The sequence below is a fragment of the Tribolium castaneum genome, chromosome 6, assembly GCF_031307605.1.
Source record: "Tribolium castaneum strain GA2 chromosome 6, icTriCast1.1, whole genome shotgun sequence".
NCBI lineage: Eukaryota > Metazoa > Arthropoda > Insecta > Coleoptera > Tenebrionidae > Tribolium > Tribolium castaneum.
The window spans coordinates 6,984,761-7,000,762 of record NC_087399.1 but is presented as its reverse complement, the minus strand read 5'-3'; the positions used below and the strand labels follow the sequence as shown (position 1 = coordinate 7,000,762).

The 16,002-nt window shown below is 32.2% G+C and overlaps 3 protein-coding genes across 5 annotated transcripts; all 3 read right to left on the bottom strand.

Moving 5' to 3' along the window:
- Positions 1-1,547: 1,547 nt before the first annotated feature.
- Positions 1,548-6,742, bottom strand: LOC107398474 (sialin-like). 3 transcript variants are annotated; one of them, XM_015982639.2, is made up of 6 exons: positions 6,602-6,742; positions 6,369-6,556; positions 5,785-6,322; positions 2,031-2,398; positions 1,857-1,873; positions 1,737-1,807 (listed from the first exon to the last, which is right to left on the bottom strand). In XM_015982639.2, exons 1-5 carry the CDS (start codon positions 6,651-6,653, stop codon positions 1,868-1,870), a joined length of 1,152 nt encoding a protein of 383 aa, XP_015838125.1. In that variant the 5' UTR covers positions 6,654-6,742; the 3' UTR covers positions 1,737-1,807; positions 1,857-1,867. The 3 variants fall into 3 exon arrangements, with proteins under 3 accessions (XP_015838122.1, XP_015838124.1, XP_015838125.1); XM_015982636.2 differs by having other exon boundaries at positions 1,548-1,807; positions 1,857-2,398; XM_015982638.2 differs by lacking the exon at positions 1,857-1,873 and having other exon boundaries at positions 1,548-1,807.
- A 2,886-nt stretch (positions 6,743-9,628) lies between these two features.
- Positions 9,629-14,060, bottom strand: LOC107398514 (sialin-like). Its single transcript, XM_015982819.2, has 4 exons — positions 13,953-14,060; positions 13,180-13,908; positions 9,850-10,391; positions 9,629-9,800 (listed from the first exon to the last, which is right to left on the bottom strand). The coding sequence occupies exons 1-4, from the start codon at positions 14,029-14,031 to the stop codon at positions 9,669-9,671; spliced, it is 1,482 nt and encodes a 493-aa protein (XP_015838305.1). The 5' UTR covers positions 14,032-14,060; the 3' UTR covers positions 9,629-9,668.
- A 33-nt stretch (positions 14,061-14,093) lies between these two features.
- On the bottom strand, positions 14,094-15,988 carry LOC659334 (sialin). Its single transcript, XM_015982820.2, has 5 exons — positions 15,854-15,988; positions 15,629-15,807; positions 15,039-15,576; positions 14,291-14,832; positions 14,094-14,240 (listed from the first exon to the last, which is right to left on the bottom strand). Exons 1-5 carry the CDS (start codon positions 15,924-15,926, stop codon positions 14,109-14,111), a joined length of 1,464 nt encoding a protein of 487 aa, XP_015838306.2. The 5' UTR covers positions 15,927-15,988; the 3' UTR covers positions 14,094-14,108.
- Between the last annotated feature and the right edge of the window lie 14 nt (positions 15,989-16,002).

Sequence of the window (16,002 nt, the reverse complement as noted above, 5' to 3'; positions counted from 1 at the left end):
AATTTATTTGTGTATATATTTTTTTGTATGTGTATATTTTTTTTGTATTTTGAGTTTCTCAGCGTTAAAGTTTTTTTTTTATTATAAACAAATTTTGTATTTTATAAAATTTTTGAATTAGTCTTGTTCTTGAAATAAAAAATAATTTACGTAGAAGTGTCAAAATTTTAGTGTTTGCCAATTGTTAATTTTAATTTTAAAAATGTTTTTATATCATTTATTATAATTGTTATTAATAATTTTTGCAAATCTACACTGTAGATTTTAATTGGTTGTGTAAAAGTTCTTTTCTAGTTTTTGTAGATTAAATTAAAAAAAATTGTGTTTTCGACAAAAAAAACATTTTTTTTTTAAAACTAAGCAGAATTGATCATTTTATTCGCCTTTAAATTATAAATATTTTTTTTTGTAAATGTCGGCCAAACTATATGGAATATCGCGGTTTCCAGAAAAAATTTCAAGTTTTCTAGTACAATTTGTGGATCAATTTGTTTCTGATAAGGATTAGTTCTCGTAATTATTTCGTGTTCTAACACAAATATTTCGATAATTTTTCAGCAAAAACTCAAATGTACAGTTTTCTTCACCAAACTCAAAAATGTACAAAATTAGGAAAAAAAATTATATTTTTAACTTGGCTGTTTGAAATTTATGAGTTATGTTTATATTTACACAATTTATCGATTTTTGAGAAGCAAAAAATAAAGTGTTTCATTTAGTTTTTTCAAGTTATTCAACTTTTAACAAACTTTTTTTATGTTTTCAGTCTCCCAGTCTTTAAAACTGTTTCTGTTTCAGCCGTTTTTAAGTTCATTTCCAGTATTTCAGCTATTAAGTTTCCTACTTTCTCATACTTCATATTCATTTTCTTAATTTTTGAGTTTTTCGTCTCATAATTTCAGTTTTCTATTTTTTTATGTTATTTTTTGCAGTTCTGTAGTTTTTTAATTTATCAGTATTAATCACTCTCTCTTTCAGTCATTTAAATCTACCGAATTTTAATCTTACTGTTTTTTAATTTTTTGAATAATATTTTTTTTAGCTTTTCAGTCTCATAGTGTATTGGTTTTTTATTCAGAATGTCATGTTTTAATTCATTAGCGTTTCTTTTCTTCTAAAGATTTGCAAACCGCTCATGCAAATGCAAATAAAGTTAAAATTTTTATTACTTCAATAATTATTTTTTTGTTGTTTTCATTTTGTATCTTTATTTTTATTATTATTATTTTTTACATTTTGTTCAATAGTATTGAGGACATACATATTTTTTCTTTTAGTATTATTTAAAAATTATATTGTTTTCTATTATTAATATTATATGGTTTTTTCACATTTAGTTTTTTGGTTAATTTTTGTTTTTGTTTAGTGCGAGGTTAATTAAAGTAGCGTTAGCTTGACTTTACTTCCTTACTTCTTTTTCTTGAATAAAGGCTTTTGTTATAATAATAATTATTATTATTATTACATTTGTCAAGCCATTTTGAAAAATTAATGAAATTTTAGTACTTAAGTAGTATAACAAAGTTGGAAATAGTAGTTTCTGTACACATTTTTATTTCTTTATCAACGGTTAACAGTCTTAAAAAATTTTCTAAAATGAATAATAATATACAATAAAACCTAACAAAGACTCTCTGACTAGACTTAGACCTGGAGATAACGCTATTACGGCACTTCAGTTTCTTCCCACTAATAGTCTGTTCCAAGGCTGTACTTCACTACTGCCAAAAATCACATACAACAAATTTGAGACCCCAGCCATGACCAACGACATCCAAAAGAGATTTCTGTACTGCCGAATCGTTCTCTGTGAAACAAACAGTTCAAAAATTTTACTTCGAACTGTTTGGACTCACATCAGGGGCTACTAGTGCTGTAACATACGGGAAAAAAATCGTGACAAAGTTCCCAAACCCATTAGTAAGACTCGTCAAACACCCGGCATAGTTAGGTGACAAGTCCAAGGGAAGTAAATAAAGCCCCAGAAAAGCAAAAGCGTATTGTGACATTCCTATGACGAAAATACTCACCGCACCTATGCGGTTACAACCGGCGTATGATCCGGTTAGCATGTAAATGGGCGGCCCCATCATGCCAATACTAGAGAGGAGTTTCCGCATTGTTAAAACATAAACGTAACCGTTTCGAGTGATCCAGTCGGAGAAATAACCCAAACTGATGATCAAGACCGTCATTGGGATATAGGGGAGAGTGGACAGTAAAATAGTTTGGTCACTTCCGTACTTGAGAACGTCTTTTGTGTATGCTGGAATCATGTAACCGCTGAAATACCAGCTCCAACGATTGGCAGCGTGGATGAGTATCAACATCCAAACTTGAAGAGAAGTGAACATTGCAATGTAGGGGATTTTTTTGGGTTTGTGGTCAACAGTGTCGCCTAAAAACGTTAATTTTGAACCTTGAGTAAAGCAAAATCGACTACAATTAATGTTTGTTTCTAAAAATTGCCCAGAAATAAACTGTCAATATTTGAGCGTAGGAACTCTACTTCACACCAAATAATTTCTAACTTAATTTTTATTTAGAAAACTTTATGACATGGTAGAGTTAAAAGAAACCAAAAATAATACAACTTACGCATCTTCTGATCCAAATTATGTTAATTATCAACTGAATCAATTTTTTAATGCTTTGTAAATCATTCACCACTTTTTTAAATTCTCCGTGAAATAATTTTGTAAATCTTTATTTAAAAAAATTGCTGCAATAATACAACACGTCAAAATGATAAAATCTTTTGCCAGAATTTCACGAATTTAGAAAATTTGACTAATTCTAATTATTTAACATCTAAGTTCTTGAGGGACACCAATATCATCTAATAAAATGTACAGTCACTTAATATGAAAATGACGCGTTCATAATGCTTTCCTGATCGCATGACCGCTGTCATAATTCATAAGTCAGCAGAGATCGTAAACTACTTTGTAATAAATAGAAACTTTTTGCTGGAAATTATATTTTTATATTAGATATATAATGTGTTCAAAAAAGGTTGTTCATCAAGTTGCCTATGGAATTCAAATTCATTGTCCGCTTCATCCAAATGACTATTGTAATTTCACTGTCAAATCCTTGAATTAGCATTTTACTCACTTTTTAACATTTTTCGGCAAAGTTGTTTCAAGTGTAGGGATTGTCTTGATTTGTGTGTTTTATATTTCCGTGATTTTTGTTGTGTATACTTTCGTTACGTTTTTTTTTATCAAAAAAATTAAACTAGCTAAAAATCATCAAATTTGATCGAAATTGATATTGATTTTATCTTATTTTAATCAATTTAGTTCGTTTTTGAAACTGAAACTTGTTTATTTTTTTATTTATTTCTCTAAAATGGAGTTATTTCTACTGTTTTCAAGTTTTTTGAAGCGTTTTTGAGTCTACTACTTTATTAAATCAAGCTCAAAAATTATCTTTGCACATTAAAAATTACTTTCTATCAACCCAATCATTAATTAAATTTGGAAACAAAATAAAAATTTATTTTTTTGACCTCTTCAAGTGTTGAAACGTCGATATAAATTTGCATATTATTTTATTTGTTATTTTTCTTAATCAACCATTTCTAACAAGCGATCCTCAATTATTTCAATCGATACTCTACTTCACACCAAATAATTTCTAACTTAATTTTTATTTAGAAAATTTTATGGCATGGTAGAGTTAAAAGAAACCAAAAATAATCCAACTTACGCATCTCCTGATCCAAATTATGTTAATTATTACATGAATCAATTTTTTAATGCTTTGTAAAACCACTTTTTTTTAATTCTCCGTGAAATAATTCTGTAAATTTTTATTAAAAAAAATTGCTTCAATAATACAACACGTCAAAATGATAAAATCTTTTGCCAGAATTTAACGAATTTAGAAAATTTGACTAATTCTAATTATTTAACATCTAAGTTCTGGAGGGTCACCAATATCATCTAATAAAATGTACAGTCACTCAAAATGAAAATGACGCGTCCATAAATGAATGCTTTCCTGATCGCATGACCACTGTCATAATTCATAAGTCAGCAGAGATCGTAAACTACTTTATAATAAAATGCCAACTTTTTGCTGGAAATTATATTTTTATATTAGATATACAATGTGTTCAAAAATGGTTATTCATCAAGTTGACTATGGAATTCAAATTCTTTGTCCGCTTCATCCAAGTGTAGGGATTGGCTTGATTTGTGTGTTTTATATTTTCGTGATTTTTGTTGTGCATACTTTCGTTACGTTTTTTTTTATCAAAAAAAAAAAATGAAACTTGCTAAAAATCATCAAATTTGATCGAAATTGATATTGAGTTTATCATATTTTAATCAATTTAGTTCATTTTTGAAGCTGAAACTGATTTATTTTTTTATTTATTTCTCTAAAATGGAGTTATTTCTACTGTTTTCAAGTTTTTTGAAGCGTTTTTGAGTCTACTACTTTATTAAATCAAGCTCAAAAATTATCTTTGCACATTAAAAATTACTTTCTATCAACCCAATAATTAACTAAATTTGGAAACAAAATTAAAATTATTTTTTTTGACCTCTACAAGTGTCGAAACGTCGATATAAATTTGAATATTATTTTATTTGTTATTTTTCTTAATCAACCATTTCCAACAAACGATCTTCAATTATTTCAAAAGATACTCTACTTCACACCAAATAATTTCTAACTTAATTTTTATTTAGAAAACTTTATGGCATGGTAGAGTTAAAAGAAACCAAAAATAATCTAACTAAACTGAAATAATTTTGTAAATTTTTATTTAAAAAAATTGTTTCAATACTACAACATGTCAAAATGATAAAATCTTTTGCCAGAATTTAACGAATTTAGAAAATTTGACGAATTTTAATTATTTAACATCTAAGTTCTGGAGGGTCACCAATATCATCTAATAAAATGTACAGTCACTCAAAATGAAAATGACGCGTCCGTAAATGAATGCTTTCCTGATCGCATGACCGCTGTCATAATTCATAAGTCAGCAGAGATCGTAAACTACTTTGTAATAAAATGCCAACTTTTTGCTGAAAATTATATTTTTATATTAGATATACAATGTGTTCAAAAATGGTTATTCATCAAGTTGTCTATGGAATTCAAATTCATTGTCCGCTTCATCCAAATGACTATTGTAATTTCACTGTCAAATCCTTGAATTAGCTTTTTACTCACTTTTTAGCATTTTTCGGCAAAGTTGTTTCAAGTGTAGGGATTGTCTTGATTTGTGTGTTTTATATTTCCATGATTTTTGTTGTGTACACTTTCGTTACGTTTTTTTTTATCAAAAAAAATCAAACTATCTAAAAATCATCAAATTTGATCGAAATTGATATTGATTTTATCTTATTTTAATCAATTTAGTTCGTTTTTGAAGCTGAAACTTATTTATTTTTTTATTTATTTCTCTAAAATGGAGTTATTTCTACTGTTTTCAAGTGTTTTGAAGCGTTTTTGAGTCTACTACTTTATTAAATCAAGCTCAAAAATTATCTTTGCACATTAAAAATTACTTTCTATCAACCCAATCATTAATTAAATTTGGAAACAAAATAAAAATTTATTTTTTTGATTTCTACAAGTGTCGAAACGTCGATATAAATTTGAATATTATTTTATTTGTTATTTTTCTTAATCAACCATTTCCAACAAGCAATCCTCAATTATTTCAAACGATACTCTTCTTTACACCAAATAATTTCTAACTTAATTTTTATTTAGAAAACTTTAGTAGAGTTAAAAGAAACCAAAAACAATCCAACTTACGCATCTCCTGATCCAAGTAGTTCCTCTCTCCCTCCGTAATCCTTGGATCCTTATGAGGATCTGGAAACACCAAACACTCCCAGACCACTGTCCAAATCAGCCCAAAGCTCCCGAAAACATAAAACGGCATGGTCCAATTCCCGCACGATTTTACGAAAAAATTAGTTCCACTTTTTTGCACAATTAGCGCCAAAAAATATCCTGCCAGTGTTAGCGACAATAGAGAGGCTCGCTCTCGTGAGGGGACCCAATGGGCGAGCATACTAGTTGATGCGGGGTAAAGAGCACCTTGCAAAAGGCCCAAAAGTATAGTCACAACTCTCATTACATTGTGGTTGCCTTTCGTTGCTTTAATAAGTGTGGGACTTGAAAGGTTAATAACGGACATTGCGATTGTTACAAGTGAGAGCAGGTGTTTGGGGCTGCGAGTATCGGCGTAAATACCAGCAGGAAAGTGTGTAATCGTATAGCTGATGTAGAAGAGGTTTAGGATGTCTTCGCTGGTGTCGCTGTCTATTTCGAAGATTTTTGTAAAGTTCTGAAATGAAGTGATAACTGTGGAAAGGGATAAATTCATTACTGACTTGTTCAGTGTGTGTTTGGACTTCTTGGTGTAGGTCCACACACTGGTTTCTGTCCTTAGTCCTGTTAATTTTTGGTTTTATTTCGGCAAAATATTTCAAAGTATTGCCGACGAGGTTTCGGTTTGTGTAGCAGTTTATTGTCATGAATAAAATCATAAGGGTTACGAAATAACGTTGAGGGAAGCATGCTGCGGAAATTTCTAGTTTAAAAAATAAAGTACATTTTTACTCACTTTGTGTTATTGATTCACGAGAAGAAGTCGGGCTAGTGTTTTGATTTTCCATTTCGGAGAAGATGAAATGTGTCAAATTGACTGTTTTACCTTGCTTCTTCGATCAAAAAGTTGTAACTGCTCTACTTTTTCCAGCTTAATTAACTAGACGCCCTCTGGTGATGACTTTTAAACTATGTCGAAAACAGTAACAATTCGTCTATGGGGTGGTGTTAGAAGGTTATTGTTTTAGATCATCTGGAAAGTTCCACACGTGTGAATTAAAATTAATGTTCTTAACATAAACTTTTCATATTCCATATCGGGCGCGATACTGGCCGTGAAATCTGATTTATGACATCAACATACCTAAACATTTATTTTTTTATTCAATTTCATTGTTCGTCCTTTAGTTAAAGAGCCAACTTCCTGTTTCAGTTGTTTCGAAAGTCTTGGAAAAAGTTATTTAAATCTACGATAATTTGATATTTTAGAAAAAACCACAGCACAACCTCTGTTATTTTTTATTTAGTTAATCGGACTCAGAAAGTTATGATAGGTAGTTCCTTCTCTAATCTTGGAACAACTACATCAGGCGTTCCACAAGAGTCCATTTTTGGTCCTCTTCTTTTTTCTTTATGTACGACCAATTTGTTAGAAACGAGGACAAGCTCAGTGCTTATGCCGACAACTTTAACCTTTATCTACACTTCTCTGAACAACTTCCTCAGAAATGTTTAGAAATTAATTAAATTAATTCTGAATTTCAAATTACGAAAAAAATTAACAGAAAGCTTAGTTATGCCATTTATGAAATATTGCTTAATCTTATACTATATTTTCAACGCTCGCTAATTTATAATGGTGTTAAAGTTTTTAATTCAGTTGAATGTTTCGGTGAATAAATTTCGTACAATCTACAGAGATTTTTTGTTCTCGTATGGTTAATTATAGTTTTCATCATCACATGCTACGTTTCCATTTCTATATTCAATCTTTTGTTTTTTTTAGTTTTAAGTTTTTTTATTATTGTTTGTTATTTAATTATTTTTATTTTTATTTCTTTCTGAGGTTGAGTTGGTTAGCCTTCGGCTAGACTTTGTTCCAGAGAGTTATATGATTATTTATTTATGTTTTTTTAATAAAGGTTGTTTATTATTATTATTATTATTATTATTATTATTATTATTACTATTAACAAAAAACATTGTTTATAAAATAATGCACGAACAAAAAGATAAAATTCTTTGTAGAAAACTTTTAATTACTATCTAAAATGTCAAAAATGTCAGTATGGTGTCAAAATGTAGCATTTAAAAAATAAAATTGACCTGTTCGAGGAATTTTTTGAAAAATTACTAACAACAAACATATAAATTTTGTGAATTATTTTTGATTCAGTGTCTACAATATTGTTATATTTGTAGTTTTTAGTTGAAATGCACATTTATTTTATTTTTTTCGGTAATTGGATTTAGGTATTATTATTATTATTATTATTATTATTATTATTATTATTATCATTTTTCTCTGCCATTTCTTAAGAAGTTAGACTTATTTATAGTTAACAAACATTAAAAGACTTCAGCATTCAACTTGGGAATGGTTGATAAAAGGGTAGGTAATTCAAAACTCGTAAAAATATTTGCGTTTTTATTTAAAATATACCTGAATTTTTTCTGATCTTACCTAATAAATCGGACATGATAGGTAGTTCCTTCTCTAATTTTGGATGAATTACATCAGGTGTTCCGCAAGAGTCTACTCTTGGTCCTCTTCTTTTTTCTTTATATACGACCAATTTGTTAGAAATGAGGACAAACTTAGTGAAACATGCTTATGCTTTCGACTTTAACCTTTATCAACACTTCTCTTAACATCAATTTCCTCAGAAATGTTTAAAAATTAATTAAATTAATTCTGAATTTCAAAATACGAGAAAAATTAACAGAAAGCTTAGTTATGTCATTTATGAAATATTGCTTAATCTTATACTATATTTTTAACGCTCGCTAATTTATAATGGTGTTAAAGTTTTTAATTCAGTTGAATGTTTCGGTGAATAAATTTCGTACAATCTACAGAGATTTTTTGTTCTCGTATGGTTAATTATGGTTTTTATCATCACATGCTAAGTTTCCATTTCTATATTCACTCTTTTGTTTCTTCATTAGTTTTAAGTTTTCTCTTTATTATTGTTTATTATTTATATATTTTTATTTCTTTCTGAGATTGAATTGAATAGCCTTCGGCTAGACTTCGTCCCACAGAGTTTTATATTTATTTATTTATGTTTTTTTTCTTTAATAAAGGTTTATTATTATTATTATTATTTTTATTATTACTTATCAAAATAGTTCAGAAATTATTAGAGTTTTTATGAGGGTACTACGCTCAAATAAATCACTTTTTCCTTGTCATTTTTTAACATTTTAAATTTGGAGTTTTGAAACGCGGAAAGTGAGACTTATTCATAGTTAACAAACCCCAAAAGACTTCAGCATTTCAATTCAACTTGGGAATGATTGATAAAAGGGTAGGTAATTTAAAACTCATAAAAATCTTTGCGTTTTTATTTAAAATCTATGAGTTTAAAATGTTTAATTTAACAAATTATAGCACATAGCACGTCATTTACACTTCTTATCACACATAATCCGAAGGACCAGTCACAGCTTCTAACACATCATCCTCTATGGTAATTCCACATTTAACTGATAATGGATAAAAAATGAAAAAAATTTAAATTTTGAGTACAAAGTGTTATTAAACAATTGTGCAACTAAAAGACTACAAGTAATGGACCACAGCGAATACATAGACTCTAGAACCCTTTAAATTAGTGAGATGAAATTAAGTGAAAAAATTTCACTGCAAAAATTATAAAATACTTTATTAAATTTACAAAACTACAATTACGATTAACAACTGCTGATACACTTAAGCATTTTCTCGCCATTTATGGTTACTGTTTTCGACCTAGCTCAGTGATAATTTCACTTCCGAAAACTTCAATTTATTCGTCAGGTTTAATAAAAATACGGAGGGAAACGATTAAGTCAAAAACAAACTAATTTTAATAAAGATTTTATTTCCTTTTTACTAACGGCCTGTTCCAGGACTGTACCTTGACGTTACAAAAAATCACATAAACCAAATTGGAGATCATGGCAATAAGCACCGAAACCCAAAACAGATCCCTGTATTGATGAATTGTTTTCTGCAAACCACCTAAATCAAAAATTTGGCTTGGTATTCCTGCGACTTACATCAGGAGCCACCCACATTGAAAACTTCTTGAAAAAGAAACCGCCAAAGTTGCCAAAACCATTGGTAAGACTCGCCAAAAATCCGGTGTAGTTGGGCGACAAATCCATGGGGATTAGGTAGAGAGCCAGGTATGCAAAAGCAAACTGTGTCATTCCAATGACAAAAATAATCACCGCACCTAAGCGGTCACAACCCCCATATGACCCGGTTAGCATGTAAATGGGCGGTCCCATCATGCCAAGGCTAGTGAAGACCTTCCGCATCGTTAAAACAGAAACGTAACCGTTTCGAGTGATCCAGTCGGAGAAATAACCCAAGGCGATGATTAAAACCGTCATTGGGATATAGGGGAGAGTGGACATTAAATTAATTTGGTCATTTCCGTATTTTAGAATATCTTTGGTGTAGACTGGAGTCATCATACCGGTGAAATGCCAGATTCCACGGTTGGCAGCGTGCACTAGGATCAGGATCCAGACTTGGAAGGATGTGAACATGGCAAAGTAGGGGATTCTCTTGGGGTTGTGGTCCACAAGGCCGCCTAAAGAACTAAACTGGGTGCCAGTGTCTGTCATATTAAGCTGCCAACATTTAACCAACAACTGAGCAAATAAATTTATTTGAGCGTAGGAACCCTTTAATCAAAACTTATAAACTAATTTATAATAAAACTTGATACAAAAAAATTGACCAAGATAAACTACCAGCACAGCAAATAAATTTATTTGAGCCGTCCGGAAACTATCAAACATATTTTCATAAACTTGTATCATGTAAAAAAGAGATTTTTTTTCCTGTTTATCGGCTATGTTAGATATGCGATAGGTTACCTACACACTCTAATAAAGGTAGAGAAAGTTTGAGTAAAGTTAAGGATTTCTAGAAAACGCATTTTAAGAGTTTTTTTCGAATTTTTTAAATGACCAATAAATTTATTCTTGTTGTTTAACCCGATAATTTCAAGTCCGATGAAAAAATGTTTGTAAATAACACCTCCACAGAGGTAGCCTTATTTGCAATCGAAAATCGAGTGAGCTAGAGGTAATTTACAACTCTCCCATAAAAAGTAACCGCAAACAATTAGACCCGGACTTCAAACATAATTTATGATCACCCCTGACGATGCAAGCAGATGTCCAATACATGGCTAGACTTATAAGAGAAGATTTCAGAGGTTTTAAAATTTCTTTGGGATAAACATTCTTTTGAATAAATGAGAAATGTGATTTCATTAAAAATACAAGGTACCTAAATTAATGTTTAGCTTTTATTTCTTGTACGAAGGACGAAAGTTTATTGATGAGAATGCATTTGAAATAATATTGGTCGGTTATTAATTACTCCGGGGATAAATAAATATTTAAATGTTTGGGAAACGGTGTAACAAAGCAGGTATATAATCCAACCAGTTCCCTGTAAACACGTCTTTGTCACCTCTTTTCTGGAAAAAACGATCATTTGTCTCGAATTTGAATCACTGGCAGTCCTTGGGTTCAAATCCTAGGCCGCGCAATTAGAAAAGTACATCGCTTCCATGATACCGCGACCTAATTACGTGGAAAATTATATTATTTTAAGCTGAGAATTGATGTATTTTTTTTCAAATATGATGTCACTTTGATCTATTTAGTTAAATTTACCATGTTTTATGATGAGTGAGAAAAATTGGAAATTTTGTTACTTTTAAGTTTTTAGAGCATTTCATCAAGTTTTCAGTAAAGAACTGATTTTGGTAAACTTCCTAAACTCTTATTTTTGGGAAATTAATATTGGTTTGGTCTGTTATATGGGTCAAGCAAATACACCCAACAACCCTTTTCAGGCCACTGATATATAAATGCAAGTACAAGTGAGTGAAAATCATTTGCCTTCGAAACATTGTTCCGTAGATTTCTCTATGACATTTCGAGTTTCGGAGTTTTATTTTTCTTCTGTCTATATTTTTTAATTAGTTTTAGAGTGTTGTTAGTTTAATTTTAAACTAAATTAAAATTGCAATGAGTACCTATTATAAATAATGGAACTACAAGATAATATTGCTAATACACGATTGGTTACAAACTTGAAAAATTACGCTTGAGAGTTGAAAATGCGGCAAGTCAGTCGCCTACGTAAAATTCTGAAATTCGGAATGAATGAAGAGGCTGGGGTACCAGCGGTTAGGGTGTTGTAAATTATGCGCTCGTAATAGGGTGTCTCTTAAGATTGCTGCCGATTCCAACTTGACAGTTTAACCAGCGTCGTAATATTCTGAAGGTCGAGCTTGCTCCGGACGGGCCTTCGTCAAGTTTTAAACTCAGGCACTTTATACCTTTTTATAATGTATCTAAAATTCTAAAAAAAAAATCGTATATGATTTTACTGTATAGAAGAACTATTTGACCAATTTTTAAAATGTTTACTTGTATGGTGTGTTTTTTCACTTTCGCTTAGTTAACTACAGTCTAATGTCAACGATTTTTTGTCTATAGGTGTATTTTGAGGCAGTGCATCAAAGTGCCTAATTAAATTTTTGAATAAATTTGTCGTTGATTTTTAATTTGCGTTTTGATATTGAGACAGTTTTTTTCCCATGAATTTTGGTAGAACTGTAAATCACTTCCACAAAAGGTCTCTATCGGGATGGTGGTTTTCAAAAATTTATTGCATTTGTCGTAAAATTGGCACGCGATCATTGTTGGGTCTGAAGGTCTGTTTATTGCAAATGGAATGTTAATCTTTAAATCTTGCGGCAAGGGTTCATGCGAATTGTAAACGAAGAATTCGTTTGTGCTTAGACCAAAATAGTGATCAATTTAAACATCTGAGGTAATTTTTTAATAAAAACATTTTTAACACGTTAGTGTGCTTATTCCGGTCCTGGCTTTAAAACCGCCCGATGGGACCGTGCCGCTAGTTGTAAAATTTCTGCAGTCATTACTGTTATTGGTGTAGGTAGTGGGTCCTTTTGTATTACTACTCAATTTTGTTCCTCATAAATTATACCGAAATTTCCGATGAATAATATCAAAATGGCTTTTAATCCAATTCTAACGATTTTTTTCAAGTCAAATTTTCCCAGAATAATTTTATTTCGCATTTTCGATCCATTGATGTAAAAAACAGCCAACGTGATTTTTTGGTCAAATGTTTTTTTTATTGAACAAATAAATTTATAGAAAAAAACTTTTTTCCCCTAGCGAGATTGGATATCAGTGCAGTGGAAAATATTTTTTTCATAATTTTCTTCTAAGAGGTGTAAAGTGCCTGAGTGTAAACCTTGACGAAAGCAAGTTTTTGGTATATTTTTGTTTTTTTTAAACTTGTGACTTTCTGTTTGCACCACTTACGCATCTCCACATCCAAGTACTCCTTCTCCTCTGGCGTGATCCTCGGATCGTGATGAGGATCCTGAAACACCCACAGCTCCCAAATCAGAGCCAAAAAAACTCCTATAGCCCCGAAAACATAAAACGGCGTCGTCCAATCTCCGGATGATTTTACAAGTAACTTTGTCCCACTTTTGCTTGCAACAAGCCCCAGGAAAAACCCGGCGAGATTTAACGACATTAAAGAAGCTCGCTCTCGCAAGGGGGCCCAATGTGCCATCATGTTTAACGTTGAGGGGAATATAGCCCCCTGGAAAGTGCCCAGAAGTATAGCCACGGCTCGCATCACATGGTGATTGCCTTTGGTTATTTTGATAATTGAGGGACTTAGGATATTGATAAAAGAGCATGCGACGGTTACAAGGGAGAGTAGGTGTTTGGGGTTGCGCGAGTCGGCGTAAATGCCGCCCGGAAAGTGTGTAAGGGTGTAGCTGAGGTAGAATAGGTCCTGGATGCTGTCGCTGGTCTCACTGTCTATTTTGAAAATTTTTGTAAAGTTTAGTGACGATTTTTTTTCAAGGAGTGGTTGTAGTTCCAAACATTGATGATTCTTGTGTTTAGTGCTATTTCTTGAGCGTGTTACTTCAGCGAAAAATTCGATGGTTTCGGTGATAATAGCACGGTTTGTGTAGCAGTTGATTGTTATAAACATAATCATAAAAGTCACCAAATAGCGTTGACGGAGATATGCTACAAAATTTACTAGTTGCAAAGTTAGGCGGGATTTTATTCACCTATTCGTGTAATCGATTCACTAGAAGAAGCAGAGGTGGTTTCCAAACTTTCACGGACTTCACGCATATCTTCTGACATTTTAGAAGACCTGAACTGAGCAAACTTGATTTATGGCTCGAGGTTAAAAATAAAGAAAAAACATTTTGTAGAAAAATTTATTTTCTTTTTATTAACGGTCTGTTCCATGGCTGGAGTCTGCTACTACCAAAAATCACAAACATCGTATTTGCGACTGTAGCTATTAGTAATGTTATCCAGAACAACTTTCTGTACTGAAGAATAGTTTTCTGTGGAACAAAAAAAAATAAAAACTTTGCTTTGTGTGACCTGGACTTACGTCAGGGGCCACCGCTGCTGTAATCCTCTTGAGAAAAAACCCGGAAATGTTTCCAAATCCATTAGTAAAAGTCGTTAGAAATCCGGCATAGTTGGGTGCTAAATCCATTGGTAATAAATACAGGCCCAGGAAAGAAAATGCCATGAAAGACATTCCACAAACAAACATGGTTATCGCACCAATTCCATTGCAATTCGCGTATGAACCAGTTAGAATGTAGATTGGCGGCCCCATCATGCCAAGACTAGTGAAATACTTTCGCATTGTTAAGATATTTATGTAACCGTTTCGAGTGATCCAGTCGGAGAGAAAACCCACACTAACCAAGGTCACCGTCATGAGAAGATACGGAAGTGAGGAAATTTCGTTAGCTTGGTAATCACTGTACTTGAGAACGTCTTTTATGTAAACCGGAATCTTCAAAGCAATGAAATTCCAGAGCCAACGATTGGCCATATGCGCAAATACCATAATCCAGACTTGGGGGGAAGTGAGGATTGCGACGTAGGGGATGCTCTTGCGTCTGTGGTCAACGGTGCCGCCTAAAAATTGGATTATCAACTTTCATCCCAGTAGTTATAACTAAAGCATCCAGTGACTTGAAATTATGTTGGCAAGTGGTCTGTCTTAGAACCACCAAGAGAGGAAATAAATTCATTTGAGCGTAGGACCCTTGACAACGCCACAAACTCAAACAATCTCAGAAGAGTCAAACTGAACCTTGACTTTTTTATTTAACACTACTTACGCATCTCCAAATCCAAGTACTCCTTCTCCTCTGGCGTAATTCTCGGATCTTGGTGTGGGTCTGAGAACACATACACCTCCCAAATCAAAGTTAAAAAAACACCAACGCCCCCAAAAACATAAAACGGCGTTGTCCAATCACCAGACGATTTCACAATAAGCCTTGTGCCACTTTTGGTGACAGTAATCCCCAAAAACAGTCCTGCGACTGCTATGGACATTAGAGAGGCTCGCTCTCGCACGGGAGCCCAATGGGCTATCATATTCGACGTCGCGGGAAAGAAAATACCCTGGGCTGCACCCATAACTAGAGCCACAACTCTCATTACATTGTGATTGCCTTTGGTCGCTTTCAGCAGCGAAGGCATTATAAAATTGATAAGAGAGCATGTAGCCGTTAAAAATGAAAGTAAGTGTTTGGGGCCGCGAGTGTCGGAGTAAATTCCTCCCGGAACGTGGGTAATCATGTAGGTGATGAAAAATAGGGCTTGGATTTCTTCGTGTGTTATTTTTTCTATTTGAAAGATTTTTGTAAAGTTCTGCAAAGAATTGATAGTTTTGTAGGGGAATAAAAACATTGACACTTGTTACTTTTGTCTCGTCATGGATTTGGTGCTGCTCCGAACATTGATTCGTGGTTGTGATTTTGATTGTGTGTTTTACATCCGCAAAGAAATCAATGGTTTCGCCGGTAATAGCACGATTGGCGTAGAGGTTTATTGTCATAAGTAGTATCATAAGAAGAACTAAATACCGTTGAGGGAGACATGCTGCGAAATTTTCAAGGTGAAACAGCTAGAACACGATTTTACTCACATGGCCGGGTTATTGATTCACTAGAAGGACTAGGAGTGGTGTTTGGAGGTAGAGGATCTTCACGTGTTTCCATGTTCTGTCATTTTGGAAAAACGAAAATGAGTCAACTTGATTGACACTTTACATTAAAACACCCAAAATGCATTCAA